The sequence below is a fragment of the Dryobates pubescens genome, chromosome 19 (assembly GCF_014839835.1).
Source record: "Dryobates pubescens isolate bDryPub1 chromosome 19, bDryPub1.pri, whole genome shotgun sequence".
Taxonomy (NCBI): Eukaryota; Metazoa; Chordata; class Aves; order Piciformes; family Picidae; genus Dryobates; species Dryobates pubescens.
In genome coordinates this window covers 19,396,340-19,408,517 of record NC_071630.1, presented here as the reverse complement: position 1 = coordinate 19,408,517, position 12,178 = coordinate 19,396,340, and the positions used below count along the sequence as shown (strand labels likewise).

At 43.9% G+C, this 12,178-nt stretch overlaps 1 protein-coding gene across 5 annotated transcripts in view; it reads left to right on the top strand.

Moving 5' to 3' along the window:
- The window catches only part of SALL1 (spalt like transcription factor 1), a 16,785-nt gene extending 11,407 nt beyond the window's left edge, over positions 1-5,378 (top strand). For all 5 annotated transcript variants that reach the window (XM_054169931.1, XM_054169933.1, XM_054169930.1 and 2 more), the window contains 2 exons: positions 1-3,365; positions 4,431-5,378. The exon at positions 1-3,365 is cut by the window's left edge and continues 48 nt beyond it. In XM_054169931.1, the coding sequence (XP_054025906.1) occupies positions 1-3,365; positions 4,431-4,871 (3,806 nt within the window). In that variant the 3' untranslated portion in view covers positions 4,872-5,378. The remainder of the gene's footprint in view (positions 3,366-4,430) is intronic.
- Positions 5,379-12,178: the final 6,800 nt, after the last annotated feature.

The window sequence follows — 12,178 nt, the reverse complement described above, 5'->3', positions numbered from 1 at the left end:
CCCATGTCTGTGGCAGGTGCTGTGCTGAGTTCTTTGAATTATCAGATCTCCTGCAACACAAGAAGAATTGTACTAAAAATCAATTAGTTCTAATTGTGAATGAAAATCCAGCTTCTCCTTCTGAAACCTTCCCTCCTAGTTCCCCTTCTGATAATCCTGATGAACAGATGAATGACACAGTTAATAACACAGATCAAGTAGACTGCAGTGACCTTTCAGAGCATAACAAACTTGACAGGGAAGAATCCATGGATGTGGAGGCTTCCAGCATTAACAATAGCAGTAGCAGTTCCAAGAGTGTCAACAATAGTATTACAAGCAGTAACAGCTCCACAATGGGTACCTCAGCTGTAACAACCTCTCTACCTCACATAGGGGATCTGACAACATTAGGCAACTTTTCAGTGATAAATAGTAATGTAATAATTGAAAACCTTCAGAGTACTAAAGTGGCAGTAGCACAGTTCTCACAGGAAGCAAGATGTAACGGTGCATCGAACAGTAAGCTTGCTGTACCTGCCCTGATGGAGCAACTGTTGGCATTACAGCAGCAGCAGATCCATCAGTTGCAACTGATTGAACAAATTCGTCACCAAATATTATTGTTGGCTTCCCAAAATGCAGACATGCCAACATCTTCTAGTCCTTCTCAAGGTACTTTAAGAACATCTGCCAACCCCTTGTCCACATTAAGTTCCCATTTATCCCAGCAGCTGGCTGCAGCAGCTGGATTAGCACAAAGCCTTGCTAGTCAATCTGCCAGCATCAGTGGTGTGAAACAGCTACCCCCTATACAGCTACCTCAGAGCAACCCTGGCAACACTCTAATTCCATCCAGTAGTGGCTCTTCTCCAAATATTAACATACTGGCAGCAGCAGTTACAACACCATCCTCAGAAAAAGTGGCTTCAAGTATTGGTGGCTCACAGCTCAGCAACCCACCAGTATCAGCATCATCTTCACCAGCTTTTGCAATAAGCAGTTTATTAAGTCCTGCATCTAATCCACTTCTACCTCAGCCCACCCCTAGTAACTCTGTTTTCTCCAGCCCCTTGCCCAATATTGGAACACCTGCAGAGGATTTAAACTCCTTGACTGCCTTGGCACAGCAAAGAAAAAGCAAGCCACCAAATGTAACTGCTTTTGAAGCTAAAAGTAATTCAGACGAGGCATTCTTTAAGCATAAATGCAGGTTCTGTGCTAAAGTGTTTGGGAGTGACAGTGCCTTGCAGATTCATTTGCGTTCTCACACTGGCGAGAGGCCATTTAAATGCAACATATGTGGAAACAGGTTCTCCACAAAGGGAAACTTAAAGGTCCATTTTCAGCGTCACAAAGAAAAATACCCTCATATTCAAATGAATCCATACCCGGTGCCAGAGCATTTGGACAATATTCCTACGAGCACGGGTATTCCTTACGGGATGTCTATACCACCAGAGAAACCTGTCACAAGCTGGCTGGACAGCAAGCCAGTCCTTTCCACCCTGACAACTTCTGTTGGCCTGCCACTCCCACCAACGATTCCAAGCTTGACCCCATTCATCAAAACAGAGGAGCCTCAGCCGATTCCCATTAGCCATCCTTCTGCTAGCCCTCCCAACTCTGTCAAGAGTGACTCGGGAACAGCTGATCCCACATCAAAAATTACCAATGGACTTTCTGATGAGGTAGAGGCTGGTGGTTTGCCTACCTCAAATGGTAAAATGGAAGAAAACCCTCAAAACACAAGCGCCATCACTAACATGAGCAGCTCTGTGAGCTCACCAGCAGCAGACTCGGGCTCTGGCAGTGTGGCCACTTTTACAAATCCACTGATGCCTCTAATGTCAGAGCAATTTAAGGCAAAGTTTCCATTTGGAGGACTACTGGATTCAACATCAGCATCTGAAACATCAAAGTTGCAGCAACTGGTAGAAAACATTGACAAAAAGGCAACTGATCCTAATGAGTGCATCATTTGCCACCGAGTCCTCAGTTGCCAGAGTGCACTGAAAATGCATTACCGCACACATACTGGTGAGAGGCCGTTTAAATGTAAGATTTGTGGTCGTGCTTTTACTACTAAAGGCAATTTAAAGACTCATTACAGTGTCCACCGTGCCATGCCCCCTCTGAGGGTACAACATTCGTGTCCGATCTGCCAGAAAAAATTCACCAACGCTGTTGTGCTGCAGCAGCACATCCGAATGCACATGGGAGGGCAGATCCCCAACACTCCAGTGACAGAAAACTATCCTGAGTCAATGGAATCAGATACAGGATCTTTTGATGATAAGAATTTTGATGATATAGACAACTTCTCAGATGAGAACATGGAAGACTGTCCTGACAGCAGCGTGCCAGATACACCTAAATCTGCAGATGCATCGCAAGACAGCTTGTCTTCTTCCCCTCTGCCTCTGGAAATGTCAAGTATTGCTGCTCTGGAAAATCAGATGAAGATGATCAATGCGGGACTGGCTGAACAACTTCAAGCCAGCTTAAAGTCAGTTGAAAATGGGTCAGTGGAAGGGGACGTTTTGACTAACGATTCGTCATCTGTTGGCGGTGATATGGAAAGCCAAAGTGCTGGAAGCCCTGCTGTCTCAGAGTCTACCTCTTCCATGCAGGCCTTGTCCCCATCCAACAGCACTACCGATTACCACAAGTCACCAAGTAATGAGGAGAAGCCAGTGAGAGCTTTACCAAGTGAATTTGCCAATGGTCTGTCTCCAACCCCAGCTAACAGTGGTGCTTTGGACTTGACATCTAGTAACACTGATAAAATGATTAAAGAAGAGTCTCTGAGTATGCTCTTTCCTTTTAGAGATCGAGGTAAATTTAAAAACACCGCATGTGACATTTGTGGCAAAACGTTTGCATGTCAGAGTGCCTTGGACATTCATTACAGAAGTCATACCAAAGAGAGACCATTTATTTGCACAGTTTGCAATCGTGGCTTTTCCACAAAGGGTAATTTGAAGCAGCATATGTTGACACATCAAATGCGAGATCTACCATCACAGCTCTTTGAGCCTAATTCCAGTATAGGCCCTAATCAGAACTCTTCGGTTATGCCTGCTAATTCACTGTCATCGCTCATAAAGACTGAGGTTAATGGCTTTGTGCACAGCTCTCCTCAGGATAGCAAAGAATCACCCTCTGGTCTAGTTGCTTCGGGGCCGCTGTCCTCCTCTGCCACGTCCCCTGTCCTGCTCCCTGCTCTCCCCAGAAGAACCCCCAAACAGCACTACTGCAACACGTGTGGGAAAACATTTTCTTCCTCCAGTGCTCTGCAGATCCATGAAAGGACACACACTGGTGAGAAACCTTTTGCCTGCACTATATGTGGAAGAGCATTCACAACAAAAGGCAATCTGAAGGTACTCTTTCCTCTTGCTGTTCTTAGGTTTAATTTTCTCCTTCCTGGGGGTTTTTGATTTTTTTACATCTGCTAATGTTGCCAGCGCTGGTACCTTTGGGTATCTGTGGTGTGACAAACAGTGTAGTCAGCTCTGGTAGACCTAGATGGTCTCTAGTTGGCTGCTCGTGTTGGCAGTCGGTCTGAAGTGTGAGCTTTTTTTGATGCTTAATTAAAATTCATCCACCAGCAAAGACTGTCTATGTAGAGTGTGAAACAGAACAGCCAAATGATGGGAAGGGGTACTAATTAACAGAGAAATGTGTTTTGTAACTCACACCTCTTTAAGAAGTGAAAGGCTCTTGATTGTGCTATTTTTCATAACTATCATGTAAGATGATGAATGTTTAAAGAAACTATTAACAGAATTCTGGAACTAATGGGCATTACTTTAATTGATTATATAACTAACATTTCCTACCGATATGTGTTTGAAAAAGCAAATATACTTAAGTTTTAGAACACCAGTTGAGCACTTGACTGTGTACATTTTTCTGTTGACAGAGTATTTCTCTAGAGGTTGCTGCCAGTGATGTGAGATGAATAATTACTTTCAGGCCATTCTGTCTATACATGAGGCTCTCCGATGAGCAATCAGTAAAGGATACTTTCTGCCTGTCTGAAAAGGACGTTTATAGGGTAAAGGGTGTCAAATACAATACTTACAATTGCAATGAAAGTGGACATAGCAATTCTAGCCCTGAAAGCAGCTATCTGCAATTGACAGAAAAACGTGAAGTCATTATAAACTAAATACATGTAATAAAAAAAAGAGTAACAAGCAATGCATTGTTCAGCAAGAAACCAGGGTGTTCTGGGTAATGGTGACGGGCTGATCCAGAAGAAGTGTATTTATTATTCCAGATGGGAAATGCAGCCCTGCATCCGCCACCTTTAGTGACGTTCATTATGTAACAAGACTGGACAGGTTCATGGACTGCTGCCTTCTCTGTGATCAAAATAAGTTTGAAATCCCTGTCAACCCCTATTTTTTGTTTGTTTCTTTCTTCCTCTCTTGTTTTTTCAGGTTCACATGGGCACCCACATGTGGAACAGTACTCCTGCAAGACGAGGCAGACGACTTTCTGTAGATGGTCCCATGACATTTCTAGGAGGCAATCCTGTAAAGTTCCCAGAAATGTTTCAGAAGGATTTGGCTGCACGGTCAGGGAATGGAGACCCCTCCAGCTTCTGGAACCAGTACGCAGCAGCACTCTCCAATGGCTTGGCCATGAAGACCAACGAGATCTCTGTCATCCAGAATGGTGGCATCCCTCTGGCACCAGGGGGCCTGGGAAACGGTGGCAGCTCTCCCATCAGTGGCTTGACAGGAAGCCTGGAGAAGCTCCAGAATTCAGAACCCAATGCACCTCTAGCTGGTCTGGAGAAAATGGCAAGCAATGAAAATGGGACAAACTTCCGTTTTACGCGCTTCGTGGAAGACAACAAAGAAATTGCAACAAATTAGGAAAAAACTCCGTAAATAACATTCCTGCAAACAGTGCAACCTAGGGTTGTTTTTTCCAAGCTGCAGGCTACAACATTACAAACACTTTCTTTTGTACCATGTTTTACTTCTAGAGTTCTAAGAGAGCTTATTTATTAGTGATATAACCTTGCTTTGCAAACAAATGCAAGCATTAACTTTGGTCTCCTGTATTTTGAACTAAATACTAATCGACTAGAGTGCTGTAAACTTGCTGTAACATTTATGGCAGTTGCAAGTCTGTTCTGCTAGGTGATCTTATTCTGGCATTAACTTATTTTCTATATCCAGTTTAACATGAACTCTGGTACTGATGAGATGCCTCAGTGATGCATTAGGTCTCTAATAAAAATCTGTGTATAAATGTACACTTTGATCCTGCTGGAAATTTTGTCAGCAAACGCATTGTTTAATTTTTCCAAACAGAATTAAGACAAGGACTGAGGGAATATAGACTGAACAGTGTGGGTCCTTTACACAGCTCAGTTTGGTTTTGGGTTTTATTATAAAATTAAAACCGCTTTAATTTTTGTAGGTTTAACATTTTCTGTTTTGAACCGTTATTTGTATTGTGCTTTTTACTTGAGTTGTCTTAAATGTTAATACATTTCTGTACAGTAATAAGCACGCAGATTATTAGAGAAGATACTGAAGTGTTGTTTTGGTAGTTGAAACTGAGACATAACATTTTGCCTTGTAGGTATATTCATTATAGAAAACGTGCTGGACTTTCACAATGCTGCTAAGTATGGCATCTTGAACAACTTCTGTGGACAACTGTAGATGCTCCTGTATATATGAGAAGACATCACTTTCATTAAAATGTACATATGTTCCTTACAAGACCAAGCCCCACTCCCTGACCAAGGGAACAAGTATAGTGTTTGTTTATTTTGTATTAGGTACCGGGGAGGGGGGCAGGGGGAACCTTGGACTGTTACATGCACTTTCTCGGAAAGCTGAAAGGAAAAGAGGTCCAGTTTCTTTAACATTTAATACTTACTAACAGCAGAGATACTGTAATTTTACTCGAGTAATCAAATACATTTTTGCAACAGATAAAATTTGCTGTCTCTGTGTTTTTAAAGTGTACCTGTATTTAGTAATCACTTTGTATTATTTAGCCTTTCCCTTGGTTGACATGAACTGTCCAGGTTGTACGTGTGTGTTTATATTTGTAAGTATGGGTATACATATATGTATCGCATATTAATTGCTAGTATATTTTTCATACCCTCTGATAGTGGGAAATTTCTCCTTAACTATTCAACTCTTCCTCATAAAACTGTAGATATTTTGACATTTTTGATTTCTTTATTAAAAAAAAAAAAATGCTGCTAGCAACCACCTTATTGAGCCTACGTAAGTTTCCTTTGAAGGAAATAATTTATCACGTTTAAGGCTTGATTTGGTTCAAATGCTTTATATTTGATATTAATTTTATTCTATGAGATTGTATGTTTGTGGCATGCTTACGCTGCTATATCTGTGTTAAGATGTCCACTTGCAAGCCTCCATATATTATATGGGGTTTATAAAGTGATTGTTTAAAAAAAAAAACAAGAAAGAAAGAAAGAAAAAAAAATTGCTTTGGCCTTGCACATGATTTGGCTTCCCTTATGCACCTGCAACCATCATTAACCTGAACAGGAGTTTAGGGAAACAGAGTTCAGCCTAATGTTTTCACCCAGATGCATTTTATCTCCTCACCTTATTGTTTCTGAAAAAATTGGTTTGTCTGCCTTCAAATTATGCCTTCGAAAAAAACAAACAACGAAACCAAACACAAAACCACCACCAAAACGACAGGAATTAACTGGATTTGTATTCACATGAATAAGTCTTTTTCATTTTTGTTTTTAACAATTCCAAAATTCAGGTAATTTTTTGTGTTGGGGGTTTAATATCAGTGTGGGGAGTGTTGCTTGCCTTTTAAAAACAAGTAATTACTTTGCTCTTCCCCCTAGTAGCTTGAGTTGTAAATTAGGTATCATAGAGGACTTAACACTGAAAAGCTGGGGTGAGAAATACTTTTCTTGAGGACTTCTACCCTTCATACGATGATGAATCCTTAGTAAAGTATTAACGCTGTAGTCTGAATACCTCTTGGACTTCATGTCTTTAGAACTTCTTCCTGTTCGAATGTCATGATTAATGATATGCATTTTTGTTAACATGTAAGTTGTATACTAGAGCCAGCTGGCTTGTCAATGTGAATATTTAAGAATTTCAAGTCACCTTTTGGTCTCAGAAAAAGGCAAATTAAACGGATTTTGATGATTTTATCAATGAAATACTAACTAACTCTCCTTTTAAACTGAGTTTAGAGTTGTGCAACAGAAAAGCAATGAAGGGTTAGCAAATCCCAGTGCTCTGGGTGGGTTTGCTTTGAGCGGCTGACTTTCATTAATGGTTTTAACTCCAGCTTTCAGACCCTCTCCTCACTTAAAGCGAGGTCTTTGGCTTCCGAGGACCCTTAACTCCTGCCAGACAACGGGCAGGGGTCCGGCCCGTGCTGCCCGCGGCCGGGTACCGCATGTACTCGGCGGTCTTCAGAGAGAAGGGCAGCGGCAGTTTCACTCCTCGCGCACGGCCGGGATCCCGCCCGCCAGAGGCCCACGCGCCTGCGGGTGGAGCGGCTGGCGCACGCGGGTGGCCGTTAGGTCCCTGCCCTGCCCCGCCCTGCTGAGGGGATGCTGGGGAGGCGGGCATCGAGAAGCATACAGGAGCTGCCCCCTTGCCCGAGGGGCTGTTTCCTCACCGACGGTTAGGTACCCCCCTCCTCTCCCCTCCCCTTCATCCTCTCCCTAAGGGCGACGGACCCTTTTCTGCCCCCACCCTTTCGAAGCGTTTCCCCGGGGACCCCGCCCCGGGGACGAGGGCTGTGGCCAGCAGGGCTGCTCGGGACACCTTTCCGTCGGCTGCCCGCCTGACTGAGAGTGCGCGCGGCTGGGCTGCCGTGGCCCTAGTAAGCCAGTGCACTGCCCTGCTGGGTTGCTGCTGTGTTTCACTTTGTGCTTCCCTCGTTATCGTCTGCGAAGGTGGGTGCTGGGGTGGAGGAGGGAACCAGTCGGCCCCGTGCCTCCCGCTGCACTGGACTTGGCGGAGGGTGCCTGGGCTGCTAACCCCGCAGAGAGGGTTCCGTTCCTTTTTTTCCTGCCGCCCCTCAACGGAATCGCGGTCCAGCCCCCTGCAGAACCCTGGGATGTCTCGTCAAGGGTGCTGAGGCCGTGCCCGGCGGGGTGCAGTCAGGGTCTCCCCGCCCCGTCAGGCGGAGCGGCTGGCTCGTCGCCTGCAGCCGGAGAAGGGGAGGGGGAAGAATAATTTGCTCTGGAAATGCGGAATGCTAAATTTCCCGTTACTTGACACCAGACCGTGGGGACCGGGGGAAGTTACCTCTCCCCAGAGCTGTCCTCTGGCAAACGCACAAAGGTGCCCGCGTCGCCTCGCAGCTGGGCGCCGCGCTACCTCGCTGCAATTACCCAGCGCAGGATTTCCTATTCACAGACACTGAATTAATCCTTTTTCAAGAACAGATTTTTTTTTTTCTTTATAGTTTTGTTTGCGCGGCCGAGTTTTTCTCATTAGCAACAAAGTTTTCTTCCTTGGTTTCCCTCCCCACCCCCTTCTTCTCGCCCATCACAATTTTATCATCGACTAAAAGCACGGTGGGGTGGGTGTTTCTTCTTCGCGCCGACAGTCGTTTAGCATTCATTAAATCAGCCCGAGTAATTTTCTTCACCCAGAAACAGACGAGATTTAGTTAGAAATTGGGCTAATACCGTGCGAAATGTCCCTATTCGGGAAGAGCCCACGGTGGCGCCCGGCCCGTACCGACTGCGGGGCTGGCCGTCCCGCCGGGGGCTTTGCTAGCAGAGAGCAGTTTGGGGGTTTGCGCGAATACCGCAGGGAGGAGAGGAAGCGGGTACGTTTCGCGACTGAAGGAAAGGAGCTTGGGGGCGAGGCGTTCGCCCGGCAGCTAAGCAGGACGCCCGTCATACCCCGGCTGCGGAGCAGCCTGGCTGGTGGTCGTTCCGCTTTCATGGGACAAACTGGAGAAGTAGCGGGGTAGACGGAATGAAAGGCTGAAAAGGGCGTGGAGGGCTGAACAAAAGGACCCTCTATACGAGCAGAATGGGGAGAGAAGAGTCAGGGTAGCACATCTGATGAGGAGGAGAGAACTCGGGGCAGCACGTCTGATGGGTAGGAAAGAGGCTTCTCTATTGGCGAGGCAACGGTGAGAAGGGAAGTGGAACAGCAAATAGCCTGGCTTATTTTGTGTGCTGATGACGGCCAAATCCAAAGCCCTTTTCTCAGGAAAAAAGATGAATTTCGGTGCTTCTACCTAGGCTCGACTGTAGTTGGAGATTTAGGGACAGATTGCAAGCCCTTCCTGGTTCAGCAGTCAACAAATCTCTTCAGCTTTGCTGTCGAAAGAATATTTGCTGACCATCAAAAAGCAACAATTGCTGCTTGGTTTGACGTTTTATTTGGGGCCTAATTCCTGCTTTTGGGAGTCCTGAAGTCACAATCTACCTGACTGCGTCTTTGCAAGAGGAGGCCTGTTTCACTTGACAGGAAAAGATGTGACATTGTAGTGTGACACTCCCCCCCCCCTCCCCCTTCCCCCCCCCGTCTCACTGCCAGTCTTCAGAACTCCAGTTTTATCTCTGGGATTTTTAAAAATCCAAATAATATTTTTAAAATGTGGTTTCTTTCTCTCATGAGTATGAGTTGACAGAAGTTAAAATAATGTTTTGCAACTAAGTGGGTACAGTTATTTAAACAAGCTGGAAGCAGTGTCTCTTTGACTTGAAGTGTCATGACTGAAAAAATTCACATATGATACAGTCTCATATAAATTTCTGTCTCTAGATGAAGAGGAGTAGAGCCTTGGAAATATTCATTTTAATGGGAAAGAACACAAGTAATTGGAAAATATGCAACTTTAGCTGAGAAAAAAGTTAATGACAGCTGCATTTCTGTTAGGTTTCCTGATTTGTATTTCTGGTTTTTTAACATCCAGGTTATAGTTAATGTCAGAATAGCTGCCCTGAGCCAATCTCTCTGTCACTACTGGCAATAGTCTAGCAGATACCTGGAAGATTGCAAGTGCATGGTGATGACTCCTTGGGAGGATCTTCTTCGAGGGACATGGGATTTGGGAGGCCCTGAACCACAATGCAGAGGCTGAAATATTTACAGGTAAGTGAGGTGTAAGCATGGCAGTGATTCAAATTGAATTTCTGGCTCAAATTGTCTCATGGTTTTGTCTTACCACAGGTCTCTTTCTTTGGTTTCCATTTTATCTTCTGTTTTTCTTTAGATGTGTACTTTCGAGTCTAAATTTCTTAAGAGGCAAAATCTCCCAGTGATAAGAGTAGAGTGATATGAGAGCAGTAGAGTTAAGAACAGGAGAGCAGGCAGGAGCAGTTTTCTTTAGCACTCAAGTTTGTCTAGTGCTGAGGGAGTAGGTGAGTATCCTGCACTCAAGGGTAGACAACATTCTCTGCTCACTTGGTGGGTGGGGCCGGCATAGCTGATTCTCAGCCTATGGTATGCCTTTGAGAATACCCACTGGAGAATTGTAGAGTAAGGAAGTGATGTCATCCTTTTTATAGAGGTTAACTAATTAACCCAAATTGCAGACTCTTCTTAACTTTCAGAAGTTACTGTAATTTCTGGAAAGCAGTATTAATTCCAATAGTTGGGGACCAAAAGTATGTCCATATCCACATCTGTGTTAGACATTGTCACCAGTGCTAATAAGGAAGGTTCTCACTTGAATGATCAGCCTTGAAACTTCTGGTGTCATTTCATTTCAAAAGTAAGGAGTCATTCCATGTTAGCAGACATTCATGTAATCTATATAGACAGCTCTCTTGACAATGGTAGTGCTGAAATGCAAAGGTCTATTTTCATTGTTTAAAGGTCTTAAAAATGCAGCATCACAATGTCAGATGGGTGTAGCAGAAGCCCTGCAGCACCTGGCATCAGGTGGTGTGACACGAGCAGTGTTCGGATTTGAATATGGAAAGCAAAAAATTGAGAGGTCTGGCACGCTGACATGGATTTAACCCAGTTGGTCACTACTTTCTTTCTTGTCCCCCTGAAAAATAACTTCAAAGCAGAGTCAGAGAGACCAACAAGATGAATAATGTTGAGGTTTTTTTCAAAGCAGTACTTTGAAAGCTTTCTTTAGCAGTGAATAGTTCTGAATTGCTTTTCATTGGGATTTTTAAAAGTCAGTTAATAAATAGTGCAGCTAATACTTGTTTCATATGTTAGGTAACTAAGTAGATAATTGTGTTCAGTGCTAAATGTGCATTCACATGAGCTCCGATCTTTCTCTTGGCTAGAGGATCCAGAGAGAATAGATGTAAAATGTTTGTGTCTGTTTACTTGTCTACGCTGAATATCGAGTCCTCTTGGCAATTTGTGTCAGCGCTGCTGCTGAGAATGAGGCTGTTGTGATGGTTAGATCACTAGTTAGCTCAGTTATGGGGATCCCTTAATACCAGCATAGACCTCTGGTGCTGATACATGTAAACTATTATAACCCTCTGCTTAAGTCAGCTCAGCTTATATTGGATTCTAACATTGAAGAATGTCTGAGTGCTGCACAGACAATTTCTGTCACAGTGTCTGTGGCTCTTTAAGGTGTTAGTGTCTTTCCCTTTCAGCCTAAATGTTTGTTTCTGTCCGGTGAGATTTCCTCCCCTGCTCCATATTTGAATGGGTGGAATCAATTGCATAAGGAATCCTTATTGATATCACTGCAAAGACAGCAGTTTCTTATTTGGTGAATAAGACCATAAGATAAGGAAGTGTCCAAAATATAGCAGAGAGGTTTGGAAGGCTTAAGGAGATCATCTTACGAAAGGAGACTGAAGTCAGGCAGAATTCATAAAGCTACAGCTTGTTTGAGCCAGAATTTCATGAGATATTTACCTTCCAAACCAAGACTCCTGAAGGGCCCACTGTCTACAAAATGAGCTTAGCTTAAAATGTCACTGAAGGCATTTTTAAGATAGCATGTTTAACTTTGCGTTGGAGGGAGAACACTCCATAATTTGTCCTATTGTGACAGAGCATGGCTGTAACAGCTTAAAACACCAAGGCTATTACTTCAGCCGTCTCCTTACTGGTGTTAGATAGTCGCCTAGAGTCACTTTTCTTGCTTGACCTATACAAAAAAGTAAATTGGGCTCCTGTGTTCTCTCCTGGATTTGAAGAAGTTATTAAACCACCTTTCTTTTTCCAAAGCTGTATGCATTCATGCTGGTATC